The 15,343-nt window shown below is 42.2% G+C and overlaps 1 protein-coding gene across 1 annotated transcript in view; it reads right to left on the bottom strand.

Moving 5' to 3' along the window:
- Window positions 1–14,306: 14,306 nt before the first annotated feature.
- The window catches only part of SLC28A2 (solute carrier family 28 member 2), a 40,827-nt gene continuing 39,790 nt past the window's right edge, over window positions 14,307–15,343 (bottom strand). The window contains exon 17 of the mRNA XM_057725243.1: window positions 14,307–15,316. Coding sequence (XP_057581226.1) covers window positions 15,199–15,316 — 118 coding nt within the window. The 3' untranslated portion in view covers window positions 14,307–15,198. The remainder of the gene's footprint in view (window positions 15,317–15,343) is intronic.

The raw sequence follows: 15,343 nt of genomic DNA, 5'->3' as shown, positions 1-15,343 counted from the left end.
TCCCTGTTTACCTTTGTAAATGTTGTGGAGCTGTGTTGCCAAATTATGCCATCAACCTCCAATTATAGCCCTAGCCTTCACTGACAACTTTACCTCAATGAACCAGTACTATGAACGTTTCCAAATGGTGATTTTCTACTTCCAGAATTCCTGCTACGTGTATTTTTTTATATTTTGGCCGCACCGCACGGCATGCAGATCTTCCCCAACCAGGGATGGAACCCGCACCCTCCTCCAGTGGAAGTGAGGAGTCTTAACCACTGGACCACCAGGGAAGTCCCCTGCTATGTTTATTAGTTGATATTCTACTGTAAAGAAGAGCTTTCCCTCCTCCCTATTTATTCTTTCATTTATTTATTCATTTATATTAGCACAGACTCATGGATTCCTATTTTATTTGTTCATTTTCATTTTACTATCATTATTTTCATGCTTAAATTGATTCACGTTTGGCCAATGGGAGTTCCATCAAGGGGCTTCTAAGATCTTTTGACATGTCCCCATCAGTCTGTAAATATTTTCTCGCTTTCTGGAATAAGATATTCCGGGATCATCTTCTGTATTCCCTGCCCCAGCCCTGGAATCAGCCATTTTTTCAAGGAGTCCTGGTATCTTAGAGAAGGATGGTATTTAGAAACCAAGATCTGGCTACTAGATGTGCTCATTGCTACTAGCGTGTCATTGCTTCCAGACTTTTTTCAGTGGACAGAGCTAGGAGGTCTATGTACATAAGTAGGTGTGTATGTATATACATATCCATGAATTGATACCCATACTTCTAACACCAATACAACACCTCAGGGTTCTTTTGAACTTTGCCTCTTTCCATGTTTCTGTTTCCAGTGGTGAGAAACCTAGCTCTCTAATGCCAAATATATTTATTTGCTCAATCAAGTTTCTTATTTGCTCAATGTAAACGACCTCCCAGCCCTGTTGTTTGTCTCCTCGCCTTGCTCGTGTGCACCAGTGGGCACAACACCAATGTACCATGCACAGCGCCTTCCTCTCCACTTCAGTGTATGTCCTGGGGTGCAGGTGGGCAGCTGCCAAAGCACCTCCATGCTGCTCACCCCCAGCCCTGCCTCACTCTTTCCATGCTGGGGAGGAAAGAAAACAAAAGAGAAGATTGCACCTGCGGGAATTGGGGGGCTGAGGGGGAGATGCCGTCGATTTAAAAAGAATGGCAGGGACTTCCTAGGTGGCACAGTGGATAAGAATCCGCCTGCCAATGCAGGGGACACGGGTTCCATCCCTGCCCCGGGAAGATCTCACATGCCACAGAGCAACTAAGCCCATGCACCACAACTACTGAGCTCGTGAGCCACAACTACTGAGCCCACGTGCCACACTACTGAAGCCCACACGCCTAGAGCCCGTGCTCTACAAGAGAAGCCACCGCAATGAGAAGCCCATGCACTGCTATGAAAGAGTAGCCCCTGCTCACCATAGCTAGAGAAAGCCAGCAAGCAGCAACAAAGACCCAATGCAAAAAAAAAAAAAAAGCAAAAAAAAAAAAAGACCCAAAGCAGCCTAAAAATTAATTAATTAATTAATTTTTAAAAAATCTGGCTAACCACCTCCTTTGTCTTTCAGTTGATCCTGAACTTGGGCAGGGAAAGAAGGTTTTTTTTTTTTGTTGTGTTTTGTTTTGTTACTGTCAGTTTTCCTTCACTGAATGCAAAACTTCAACAATGCATTTTAGTCCCTGGGAGGCAAAGATTTCTTTCTTTTATATTTGGCTATCCCACCAGAGAGACCTGTTACATTTTCACAAACTGTTTGAAATTCTAACACTATAAAATTTCTTTATTCTGCTGCTGGCTGTAGTTACTTCCACATCTCAGAAAGCACTGCCTATCCTTATCAAACTACTAGCCAAATGATGTCCTAATAACCTGGGGGGGCCCTTGGTGAAATATCTTGAAGTGAGCAAATTGTTGAAATGACTTTGCTGTGGCATCATATTCCTCTGAGGGATTTTCTTTTGAACCAGATCGTATCAAAGAGTTTGGTGTTCTAACTCCTGAGAAAAGTATAAAGTGAGGCGGGCATTTAAAAATCAGCCCAGAGTCCTGCCTCTTTAGCCATACATTTTTTAAAGTGTTTGAGCTGGAGTGCTATCCCTGACAGAAAGGATTGGGTTGGGCCCTAGGCCAAACGGGAGTTGGGAAACTAGAGAAGGCAGGGGAGACGGTGGGCGTGGGCAAACAGCAGATGGTCTGGGACTGAACCTGGAGGCGAGGCTGGCCACAGCTGGAGGTAACGAGCACTGAGGTCACCAGTCAAGGCTGTGAGTGAGGAGGAAGCCCAAGCCACAGCTGGGAGTTTTGTGCACAGCTGTGATGCTCTGGAAAAGGGCCCCCAGACTCTACACACACAGCACTCAGCTCACTGCTTACTGTTTGTCTCAGACTGTAGCAAGGCATCCTTGCAAGCTAGTGGTGGAGGGACTTCCCTGGTGGCGCAGGAGTTAAGAATCCGCCTGCCAATGCAGGGAACGTGGGTTCGATCCCTGGGCCAGGAAGATCCCACATGCCACGGAGCAACTAAGTCCGTGAGCCACAACCACTGAGTCCGTGTGCTGTAACTACTGAAGCCTGCGTGCCTAGAGCCCTGCTCTGCAACAAGAGAAGCCACGGCAATGAGAAGCCCATGCACCACAACAAAGAGTAGCCCTGGCTTACCTCAACTAGAGAAAGCCCAGTCTCACCAACAGAGACCCAACACAGCCAATTAATTCATTAAAAAATAAATTTTAAAAAAAGGGCTAGTGGTGGAGTACAGTGTCACAGAGGTCCATGGCGGCCAGAGGTGCTCCGGGTGCTGGGCCTCTTAGCAGGCTCCTCGACCTGCCTCACCTCCTCTCTGCCAGAACAGTGCTGCCCCTGCCTCTCCAAATCAGGGACTGGCGGTGGAGGCAGCCAGGGAGTTTCAGATGAGTCTTCCTCCCTCGTGAAGGAGGGTGGCATTCAGCCCTCACTGGCTCTTTTTAATCCAAGCCCATCGTTACTGCTAGAAGAAATGCCTCCAGATTTTTAGTTTATAGATGATTCCAACCTTAGGTTTCAGTAGTGATAAATTATCCTCCCCACCCCATCTCCCTTCTCTATTGATTATTTCAGTGGACTTGGGGGAGGGAGATGCTAGGCTTTCATACTCTACCACCATCCTGCTCAGAAGAGTCATATATAAGGAGCAGCAGAAGAGGCTTAGAAGCAGCAGTCGGAGAAGGAGAACCAGAAGACCTCCTTCCATGGAGGTCTACAGGAAGATGAGTGGTCAGCAGTTTCAAATTCATCAGTAAAGGACAGACTGAATCTGGCAATCAAGAGGTAACTGGAGAAGGTTGAAAGCACTGTTTCAAAGGAGTTACTGGGGTGTCAATTGAGCATCACATGTAGAAATGGAAAACAGCAAGAGTGAGAACATTTTAAAGACGTGGCAATAAACAGACAAGGAGAGTGATGGGAGATGGTTGAGAGGGAGTTAGGTGAAGAGAGAAGGTTTTGGGGGGTAGAGGAACCTTGGGCCAGTGGAGGTGAGTGGCTCCCTGTCCCCAGGTCCCCCTGCTGTGCAGCTTGCTTCATTCCCACTGTTGGGCTCAGAGTATGACATGGCAAGGCAAGTGTGCCCGGGAGAGATCACCCTGACCACACTGCTTCTTGCAAATCATGGCCAACAGTACATCCGAGGGCCCAAAGAGCTGACTAAATTCTGCTCTTACAGAAATCCTAGCAACAGCAACAGTGAACTAACACGCTGAATACACACAGTGGACCCCAGCGATTCTCGGTTTTGCATAGCTCGTCTGGTCCTCACAATCACTCCCTCATGTGTCAGTATTAAGGCTCGTATTTTATAGGGAGAAATCTGAGGTCAGGGAGGTTAAATTAGTTGCCAAAGTCATAGGGTTGGTAAGTAAGAGAGCAGAGCTTCAAAATCAGATCTTTCTGATTCTCCTTGGGCACCTAAGGTCAAAATACAAGCCATGAGCAACATGAGACCTGAGGGCAGACCATGAGTAGCCTGGATTCATGGAGAGTATTGAGTTACAGGACCAAAGAGAGAGAAGTTAGGGCCAGGTGGGTTTGCCTGATAACATACAGCACACAGTTAAATTTGAATTTCAGATAAACAGCAAAAAATTTACTAGTATAAATACATCCCCAATATTGCATGTGGCATACTTTTACCAAAAAAAATTACTTGTTTATCTAAAATTCAAAATTAACTGGTCACCTTGTATTTTTATTTGCTAAATCTGGCAACCCTATGGCCAGACTGTGAAAGGTCTTCTTAAATACTAAGGAATTTATTTTTTTGTTTGTTTGTTTGTTTGTTTGTTTTTACTAAGGAATTTAGACTTTATTCCATAGCTAATAAGGATCCATGGAGGATTCTGGCACAAAGGAGTGACATTGCTGAGTGGTATTTGAGACCAGCCAGAAGACAATGGCAATTGTCCAGGTAGGAAATTCTGAAATATAAGACAAGGATGGTATAAGAAGGAATGAAAAAGGGCAGAATCTTGTGGATGGTTAAAAATGGGCAGATGCAGAATGAGGAGAAATCCAATATGGCAGGTTTTCAGGCTGGATGGCTGGAAAAATGACAGAGCTACTGATGGAAAGAGACAGGTCTGGAGGAGGAATTGCTTTGGAAAGAAACAAAAATAGACTTTGAGATGACACTTGTATATGTAAGTGAATTTTAAAACAGGAAAAGTAAGTTACCCCTCTTCAGCACCTTCTCTCAGGTACTGCACAGATGGGGTGTTACTCATCCTCACAGCCACCCTGCTGGGTACGTATTATTATTGCAATTTTCTAATGGACAAAATCCGATGTCACCAGCAGGTGGCAGAGCCAGGATTTAAAGTCACAGGCTAACTGACTAAAGCCTGGGCTCGTTTCCTCTACGCCACACTGCCTGGGATTAGAGAAATAGAAACAAAACTTCAGAGTCATTGTGTCTTGAGTTCTCTTGCCCCAGCTACCTGGTTTAGAGGCTTGGCTATCACTTTCACTCCCAGTGCCCTCCGTGAGAATGTCCTTCCCCTAGATGCAGTAGTCATTGATGGTAACCACCCAGACTTCTGATGGTGGTCTTTCGGAGCCTTTGGGGTCCCAAGGCTACACAGAGGCAGAGGGGAAAGGGACAGAAAAACTGACCTGTTCTCCAGCTCTATGGCTACATTTCCCCCTGGGTTTTGGAATATAGCGAATAATCCCAGAGTCTCTTAAAGTTTTTCACGAATCTGGAGCTTTTGCTCTTTCTAAAACTACACCTTTCTAAAGAAGCTCAAAAACTAGATCATTGGTTCTAGCTGATAGTTAAGCTCCATTCTGTTCCCTCGTTCTTATCTCAGTTTTCTCTTACCATTCCTGGCGCACCTGCCCCAAACTCCTACCAAAACAGTGAACGTCCTCGTGCACATCAGTTCATGCATGAGGCTGACCAAGGTGGTCCTGTTTCCACTGGTTCTCTAAACTGCCCATTGCTGAATACATTCGGAGGTCAGTTAAGACACCCTCTCTACAGAATGACTGAATTAATGAAATGTTACAGGTTTAAACACAGTTTAGGTGGGGATTCACTCCTCAGTTATTTTCCTACAACTCATATTTTCCAAGAGAAAATGACATCAGAGATTATCTCAATCTTTTATTCTACCTAGAACTAGTCTTTTCAAGTTTGGCTTTGCTTGACTTTTGTAAGGATCCTTCTTATATTATTCTGGTCCTCACATATTCTCAGGTCCTATTATTCTTTTAGAATGTAGGCTATTTCCTTCTGGAGCAGGACCTGTACTTCCCTGCTCAGGCTGTGCAGAGCTCTGACCCTGATTATTAGGCTGGAAGCCAAAAAAGGGCAATGGAGGAAAACGAGTCATCTTGCAACGAATCTATTTCATTCACGTATAGTCTCCAGGTAAATGGAGGCTCTTTTCCTTAGTCAAGAGGAAATGGACTGCTTCTTGACACCAAGAATATTTAGGGACAATTGGGAGGTCAAAGTTCTGAGGCTCTCATCCACCCAAATATTTCTTGTCCAGGTCTTAAGGTCTCACATTTTTCCTGCCTGGAAAAGTCTTTGACTTGGTGAAGCTATGCATTCAATCTCTTCTGCAGCTCTGCCACTCTGGATCCTGAACCTAATTTTCTACAGTGCCTCACTTGCTCTGCAAGAGACTGGAGTCTCCTCTATGGCTGCCAGAGAAGTCCTCTGGCTTTCACAGTGTTCCTACATTGGCAATTAGCTGCTTCAAATTATCATTCTCTTTTTGCAAGGTTTCCAAAAGCAGCTGGTCTTGAGAGTTTGGGACAGGTAGTTGCAAACTATTACGTTTAGAATGGATAAACAACAAGGTCCTACTGTATAGCACAGGGAACTACACCCAATCTCTGGGGATAAACCAAAATGGAAACAGAATATATACTTTAAAAAAAAGAATGTATATATGTGTGAACTGAGTCACTCTGCCGGACAGCAGACATTGGCCCAACATTGTAAATCAACTATACCTGAATTAAAACAAACCAAAAAAACCGCAGCCAGTCTCTTCCCCAACCCTTATCATTATCATTTCTCTCATACCAATCAGGTGCAGCATCCAGCGGGTAACCCAGGGCTTTATCTTCTACCTGTACCTCATCCCATTTAACTACAGGCGACAGCTTTAGCAACTGTGATGCCATTCTACTTAACAGCAGGAATTATTATCCCACTTACTGTCAGGAAAATCATTCCTACTGCCTTCAGATAGGTGGGGTGGGCTATTGAACTCCAGAATTTCATTTTGAGGGTCTGCTCTTAAAACTCACTCCTGGTACCAGTGCTTTTTAACAGAGAGTCCTAAGAAAACAAAGCTTGAAGCAGAAGATTAGGTACTAATGCTTTGTTGATGGGTGAAATTTCAGGGAAGAAAGTGTGAGAGAAAAAGGCAGTGAGGCAGGGAAAAAGTGAAAGCAAACATAAGGGATGTGTTACCAAGCTGGCCACAGCTTCCCTGCAAACAAAGCTGGCTGCCTGAGCACCCAGGGCATCTCCAGGGAGTACTTACGAGGCTACTACTTCTCAGATCCGCCCTTCACACAGAAGAGTGAGCGATGCTGGTGTCTGTCCCTTGTCTCTCACGGGTTATGTTTTATCTACCCCCAGACATAACTCCTCTACATTCCTGGATTGTATTACCCAGTAACCACCTTCCCCACCCCCCACCCTGGCTTCTTGGGAAGCCAGAGCCTCTGCAGTTCATTCTGGCCAAACTTCAGGTGCTTCAGTTCTTCCTCCCAGTCAGTACTACCTGCGGGGGACCCTCAGTCTGTGGGGGCCAGATGGCAGCAGGAGCTATAGCTTTATGACTACAGGATACCTCACAGCGTTTTTGTGAGGACTCAGTCAAGGAATACCCAGTGCCTGGCATTTAGTATGTACTCAGCAAGTATCATCTATTATTACTAATAGTAATTAAGTGAAAATTTTGTGTGTGATTGTCATGTGATATGACTGTTTTGTTTTAATTTTTTTTTTTTTTTTTTTTTTGGCACACGAGCTTAGTTGCTCCGCGGCATGTGGGATCTTCCCGGAGCTGGGATCGAACCCGTGACCTCTGCATTGGCAGGTGGATTCTTAACCACTGCGCCACCTAGGGAGCCCGATATGACTGTTATAAGCATCCTCCTCCCCCCCACCCCCCCACCCCCGCTCTAAGCCTTTGTTAGGCACCACTGGACTCAAGCATCTCTCTGATCCAGAGGCAGACACATCTGAGTGGTTCAGCAATGCCATGGGCAGTGGTCCACAGCAGCGGGGGACAGCCAAGCAGCCAAATGGATTTGCAACAAATTCACAATAGTGGTGGCTGCTGGCCAGGCAGCACAGAGCTATGCAATGGAGCTGAGTATCTTACCTTTATAAAAATATGACTAGTGATAATGCCTTTCATTGTTTAGCCACCTTAAAAAATTCTTTTAAACATGTAACCTGTCTCTGAAATTCACTAAGGAAATAAACTGGTATTGTTTTTTGTCCTGTAAATCATAGCCATGTAGCTGAAGGATAATTTGCCCATTCACAGAGTCATAGATTTGCTTCTGAAACCATGAATACAGGAGCCCTCAGATGTCAAACACCTGAAGGATATTTTCTTTGGGAAATGTGCTACATCATCCTCTGAGTTTGGTTAATCTTAAATAAATATCCTTCACTTAATGAATAATTCAAATCTTAATCTTGTCACCATGGTAAAGAGGGCTCCATCCTCCATTTTTTCATTATGAGACACTCAGTGCCACAGACATAATGTTTGCTTCCCTTGAGGGAACAACAGCTCTTGACAACTGGAAATATGATTTCAGCAAAGAAATTGCTGTTCTATGTGTGAAAAATGGCTTCAATATTCTGTTTTGACTCCTGCTTAAAATACACAGAAAGGATTTTTATAGTCAAGGTAAATCTATGTGATAAATGTGATAGACATGAGCCTTGAAACACTGAAAAGCGCATTTAGGGCTTTCAAAAAATATGCTTTTGCTTTTCTGGATGTAAGAGTTGAGTTTTTAAAAATAAAAACTGATAGAAGTTATTCTCTAATGAAAAATGTAAGCTGTAACACTGGTGGTTTCTAACAAATTTCCTAAATTATGCTTTTCTTGTTGATGCCAAGTGTTTATCATGAGTAACTGGTACTTGTTTGAAATCCTTTGATGACCTAGTCACCCCTGTTCGCAGACCTACATCACCTCCATTACCTGAGAACAGATTTGGCTCCATCAAGTCTGACCTTTGGTCTTGTACCTTAGACGTGGCATGGGGTTCCTGTTAGGTAAGCCAGACCTAACCCAGCCCTTTGCCCCATCCTTCTGAGACTACCTTTGGCCCCAAGAGAGGAGTTGGGACATGCACAACACATGAAGCCAGGTGCCATCGAAGCTGCAGAGAAATACAAGAAATATTTGGTAGTTATGCAGAAAGTATTGAACTTTAAGTTGAAATATATGAAAGAGAAAGAAAGCCAAGGAATCAAGGAGAAAACATTCCTTAAGCATTTCTGTGTTCCAATCTCCTTAAAGTTAAAAAAATTAACCTCCACAACAACCTTTTAATCAAGCCATTATTATCTTCATTAGTATAACAGTGAGAACAGAGGCTCTGAGACGTTAGGTACCTTTTTCAAAATCACTTGTAGGTTTCTTAGCGAAAATTAATAGTGTGGCGATTGTGTACGTGGATGCGTGGCATGAGATAGTTGTAAGAAAGAGATTGGATGAAATATTAATCAGCTATAAAAGAAAGAATGAAATTTTGCCATTTGCAACAACATGGATGGACCCGGAGGGAATCATGCTTAGTGAAATAAGTCAGACAGAGAAAGACAAATACTGTATGTTATCACATATGTAGAATCTAAAAATAAACTAGTGAATATAAGAAAAAGACTCACAAATATAGAGAATAAACTGGTGGGGGTGAGGGAGGGGTAGGGGCAAGATAGGGATAGGGGATTAAGAGGTGCAAACTACTAGGTACATAAAGTGAATAAGCTACAAGGATATATTGTACAGCCCAAGGAATATAGCCAATATTTTATATTAACTATGAATGGAGTACAAAGTACAAAAATTTTGAATCACTATGTTGTACACCTGAAACTGATATAATATTGTAAATCAACTATATCTCAATTTTTTAAAAAGAGAGGAAAAAATAAAAGAGATTGGAAAGCTAGATTTCACCCATATAGTGAAAAGCCTTATTTTAAACTATGTCTTTTTCACTAGACTATGCTGGCTTAGGTCCTTGCTAGCTCTGTAACCAAGGGCAAGTGTACTTAACCTCTCTGTGCCTGAATTTCCTTTTTTTTTTAATAGTAGGGAGAAAAGTGATGCCATCATACATACCACAAAACATGTTAGTTCCAATGAACTCATGTTAAAAAAAAATTCATACATAGAAAAATGCCATACAAACTCATTTCTCATCATTTCTAGTTGCAACATTTTACAATCCAGCTGGGAGGACATGACATACACAACTTACAGAGAATAACCATAGCACTGTAACTCTGGGTTTAGCTGTCTTGATATCTCAAAAGTCCTCCAGCCTACTGCAGAATCCTCCATCCTTCACAATCTAATGGAAATGGCCTTGAACCCCCATCCTGTACAAAATGAGAAAAACCAGCGTTGTTCCCAATGTTTCTGAGGTTTCTTGGACGCCTTACTTCTCACCTTATAGTTTATGGCTCTGTTTTACTCCTGCTGACTGGAGTGCCTATACCACACTACCTGTACTGGATACCACCTGGATTCTTGAATTCATCAAAATACCACCGGCACCAGATCACACATAGAGCAAACTTTTACTAAAGATTTGAGGGCAAAGTTGGTGCAGTTAAACGTTAAGTATCCCTGTTCTTAAAGGCCCTTTGCCCATTTCTGCCTGAAAAGTCCTCACTGGCCATCTATCCACAAACTAGCCCAGCCTCATTTTGCTCCATTTTTTCTTTCTTTTGCCTTCCCATTTTCTACCTGCTGCTCATACCCTCCCCAAACCTATTGTACATATGTAGCAATAATAACTAACACTGATTAAAAGCTTGCTTTGTACCAGGCAGTATAAGTGCTTTATGAATGTTCTTTCATGTTCTTTTTTTGTTTCTCAACAAATATGAAATGCATTTTTGCTTGCTTGTTTGTTTTGTTTTGCCAGGTACAGTGCTAGCTCCTGGAACTTTGGTAACAAATAAAACAGACTTGGTCTCTGCCCACATGGAGCTTTATATTCAAAGAGCTGATAAACATAACTTGTTAAATAAAGACAATTCTGTCTTTGACGGACTTGCCAGTTTTTATAACAATCATTTTTCTACTTGCTGCAATAGAAGACAACAATAAGACAAAAAGCAAAATAAGACAAAAATAAAAAGATGCCATACAGCAGGACATGACTGGTACACAAGTGATTCAGAAATAATAAATACTTTAGAAACTGTTGAGATCACTTGGGTTAAACCGGTGGGCCTTGAGGCACTGGATTAGAGAAGGCAGCCAGGGAGAGCTGAGATAATATGAGAATAGACATAGTGGTTAAGAGATCTTTGAAGTCAGACACTCCCTGGGCTCAAATCATGGTTCTGTCACTTACTATGTGACTCTACTGGAGCAACTTAATCTCTCTAAGCCTCTCTCTAAGCCTGTCCTTTGGAAAATTGAGATAATGATAGTACCTTTCCTAAAGCATTGTTGTACAATTAAATTGGGGAGGGAGGGCCATGCAAATCTCATTAAGCAATGCTTGATAAGTGCCAAGCAAATGTTCGAGTATAAAGGACCAAATGCTCTCTATTTAAGATCCTTACACCTTGGGACTTCCCTGGTGGTCCAGTGGTTAAGACTCCATGCTCCCAATGCAGGGGGCATGGGTTTGATCCCTAATCAGGAAATTAAGATCCCACATGCCACACAGCACAGCCCAAAAGGGGGGAAAAGAATCCTTGCACTTTAAATACTTGTGAAAAGAAAATCTGGCACATTACCAAAGATGTACACAATGTAGTTTTTTCATATACATCATTAATTCAAAATTTCTAGCAATTTATAAGGTAGATACAATTACCATCACCTTCATTATGCAGAAGTGGAAATTGAACTTTCGAGATATTAAGAACTTTTATAAGGCCTGAAAGGGATTCAGTGCCAGGACTCTGAATACAGATCTTCCAGCTCCTAATCTTTTTATTCCTATCTTAAAAGTCAATTATTCCCACAGATGGGATAACCTTTTAAATGTCTGACAACCAGTAGCTTAGCCACTTTCACCAAGAGTAGTTCAGGCATCTAAAGGAGAGTCAGAAGTGGGACTCAAACACAAACTGTCTACATGCACCGATCTAGAAAGACGTCCACACACATAAACAAAAATTGCAGGCTGTGGACCGATATACACAAAAGAGGCTTTCTAGTGTTACATTTGAGAGAACAGACTCTACCCATTCAGTGACCCACTCAGCCACCCTCCTTATTTCCCGTCTCCTTTCCACACTGCTGCTCCCACATCTCAACACAGCCCCCTTCCACAACATCCGTTTCTCCTAGTCCTCGGGTCTTTTCTCTTACTCACTCTTCCTCACCCTCCTCTCTTCTCTCTAAGACTCCTTTACCGGGGTTGGAAACAGAGACGTATTTGTGGAAGTCAAGCGCATGCGCTATGGCGTCTCCAGAACAGGAGCCGGCGTGTTTGCCCCGCCCCCATGACGGAGCCCGAGAGTGATTGGCCCCCGTCTTGCGCCTCCGGGTTGATCGGCACTTCGCACCCAATCCGTCCGGCCCAGCCCACTTCCACTCTGGTCACTGCTGTGAGCGCCTGCAAGTGTCCCTTGGCCCCAGGAGGCGGCGTAGCGTTTGCCGGGTCGCGTTCAGTCTTGGCTTTTCCTGTTCGTTCCTCCAGCTTGTGAGGCTGTTCTGCTGGTGATGGTGATGTCACGCTTCCTGCTGTTACAGCTAAGTGCTTTAAATAGGAAACAGCATTAGAAAGCCGACCCTTACCCCCGAAATGAGATGAGGCGATCCCTCCGTCCCATACCCTTCCTTGTGTGAATTAAATTTCGAACATAACTCAGTGAATCGATGGTTGTGAAATCAGCTCCTTAAATGGTAATGATAGTAATAACCCTTACATTGGGCTAACAGTGAGCAGACACTTTTGATCCCTTTACAACGTTGCAACCGTTAACTGTAAGGTAGGTCCCATTATCCCTATTTATAGGCATGGATTGGTCAAGGCACAGGGAAGTTAAGTAACTTGTCCAGGATCCTCTGGGATAAGTAGCAGAGCTCAAATCAGAGCCCAAGTAATCTGGCCTACTGTCCAGTACCACCAACCACTGCATTCTGCTGCCTCTCAGAAAAACCTAGGCTAGGGTAAAACAGCATGCAGGACAAGAAGCAGTTTATTGAGGTTTCGTTTTCTTTTACCTCAAGTTGGAAAATAAGGGAGAGAAGATAGGAAAGGAGACTGTAAGGAAGACCAAGAGGTTCTGAGCTCAGGTAATTGTGAAATGGAAGAAGGCAGACTTGCTAAGGGAATATACAAATAGTTTATATATGTAATTTATTGAGGTGAAATTCACATAACATAAATTAACCATTTGAAAGTGAACAAATCAGTGGCATTTAGTACATTCACAATGTTGTGTAACCACCATTTCTATCTAGTTCCAAAACATTTCCATCATCCCACAGTAAAACTGCATACTCACTACGCAGTAACTCCCTATTCCCCCTCCCCCCACCCGTGGCAACCACCAATCTGTATTCCGTCTCTACGGATTTATCTGTGCTGAATGTTTCATATAAAGGGAATCATACAAAATAGAATCATACAATAATAAGCCTTTGTGTCTGGCTTTTTGACTTAGTATAATGTTTTCTAGGTTCTTCTATGTAGGATATATCAGTACTTCATGCTTTTTATGGCTGAATAAAATTCCATTGTATGTACATAACAATTTGTTTATCCATTCAGCCACTGATGAACATTTGGACTGTTTCTACCTTTTGACTATCGTGAATAGTGCTGCTGTGGTCATGCGTGTACATGTACTTATTTGAATACCTGTTTTCAGTTCTTTTGGGTATACCAAGGAGTAGAATTGTGGGGCCATGTGGTAATTTTAACTTCTTGAGGAACTCCTACAGTCTTCTGAAACTCTTCCTTAAGGCTCTAATGTTATTAATATTATAAATAATATTAGATATAAGAAATATGTTAAATATTTTCAATCAGAGTATCTCAACCTTAGCACTGTTGACATCTGGGGCCAGAGAATTCTTTGTTGTGGAGGCTGACCTGTGCATTGTAGAATGTTTAGCAGCAGTTCTGGTCTCTACTCAATAGAAGATGTCGGTAGCATTCCCCTAGTTGTGACAACTAATTATATCTCAAGACATTGCCAAATGTCCTCTGGGAGGAAAAATTGTCCCCCCCCCCCCCCCCGAAAATCACTGTTTTAAAAGAGTCACTGTAAAATTGAAGCAAATATAGTGCTGAAGCAGAATACTAAAACAAAGTAAGGGCTTCTAAGAAATATCCTTACAAGTTTACATACAGGAAAAACTGTTTACTGTGTAACCATGTTAAGGAGTTTTCAGGTTTACAAATGTGTGACAACCAGAAATATCTTATCACTAAATAGTCATGTAACTTTCATGTGTACCTTTAGTACCATAAATCCAGCCCATCCACAGAGCTCCAGGAAATACAACTTTCACCTCCATACACATTACATACCAAATCACATTTATAGCACACCACATCCCATAATTTTTTTTAATTTTGTAAATTATATACTTTATCCAAGTGTTTAAATGGTCCAAATGCCTGTTGTGATACATTGTTTTGATACAATAATAACAATGAAGTGAAATCCAGTAAACTATAAGTAAAGGGCATTAAACTGCAATTTTCATTCTCAAATGGGTACGTCTAACAGCATCCTTCCCAAAGTATTCAAATAACATTCAAGGTCTACTTCAGGGCAACTCCAGCCAACATAAAGTGAAGCATTTGTCAAATTATGTGTTATTTACATATTACAACAACTTTTACAATAATGATTCTATATACAGAGTCATGAAACACTTTGTACATCTTCCAAGAACTTCCACATACTGCTTTGATTATTATAATCTTGAGGTAAACAGGGAGAACATCATTCTCCCCAGTTTACAGATAAGAAAACAGGTAAAAGATTTTAAATAACTTGCCTGCATACACCTTCTTTCAGTAAGGGGCAGAGAGAGGAAGGACACTCATCAAATTCCGAGGCAGACTGTACCTGCCCCCCACATTTGTTTTACCAGAACATATACAGAAGAGTTCTGGCACACATCACATAACTTTTAAGATGGCAACTAGAAGCAAGGTATGAAAGATATTCTTTGGTATGGTAATATTTATAATTTCAACTCTAAGCTCAGATAGAGCCCCTAAGGAATTTTTTATTTAGTTCAGCCAAATAATGGAAAAAATGAGTGCTAATTTTCATTACTGACATACAGTGAAGTAAAATGAAAAACTTACATTTACTGTTAAAGACAAAGGTGAGTTAGTTGTACAATGAGAAATCTGAATATGTAAATAACTTTGCCATCAAAAAGCCATCCAGATCAGGACTGTTATGGAAATGGACCCGCTTTAGGCACAGACAGTATTGGTGTAGAGTTCACAGCAGTCAACAAGGGCTACAGCACTGAACTCTTTATCTTCCCAGAGACCAGAAAAAGAAGGAGGGTTGGTGCCATTCAGAGAAGTACTGAAATGAAAAGCCAGAGAGATACAT

This window comes from Hippopotamus amphibius, chromosome 2, assembly GCF_030028045.1.
Source record: "Hippopotamus amphibius kiboko isolate mHipAmp2 chromosome 2, mHipAmp2.hap2, whole genome shotgun sequence".
Lineage (NCBI taxonomy): Eukaryota > Metazoa > Chordata > Mammalia > Artiodactyla > Hippopotamidae > Hippopotamus > Hippopotamus amphibius.
The sequence above is the reverse complement of the archived record's forward strand: the minus strand, read 5'-3'. Positions and strand labels throughout refer to the sequence as shown.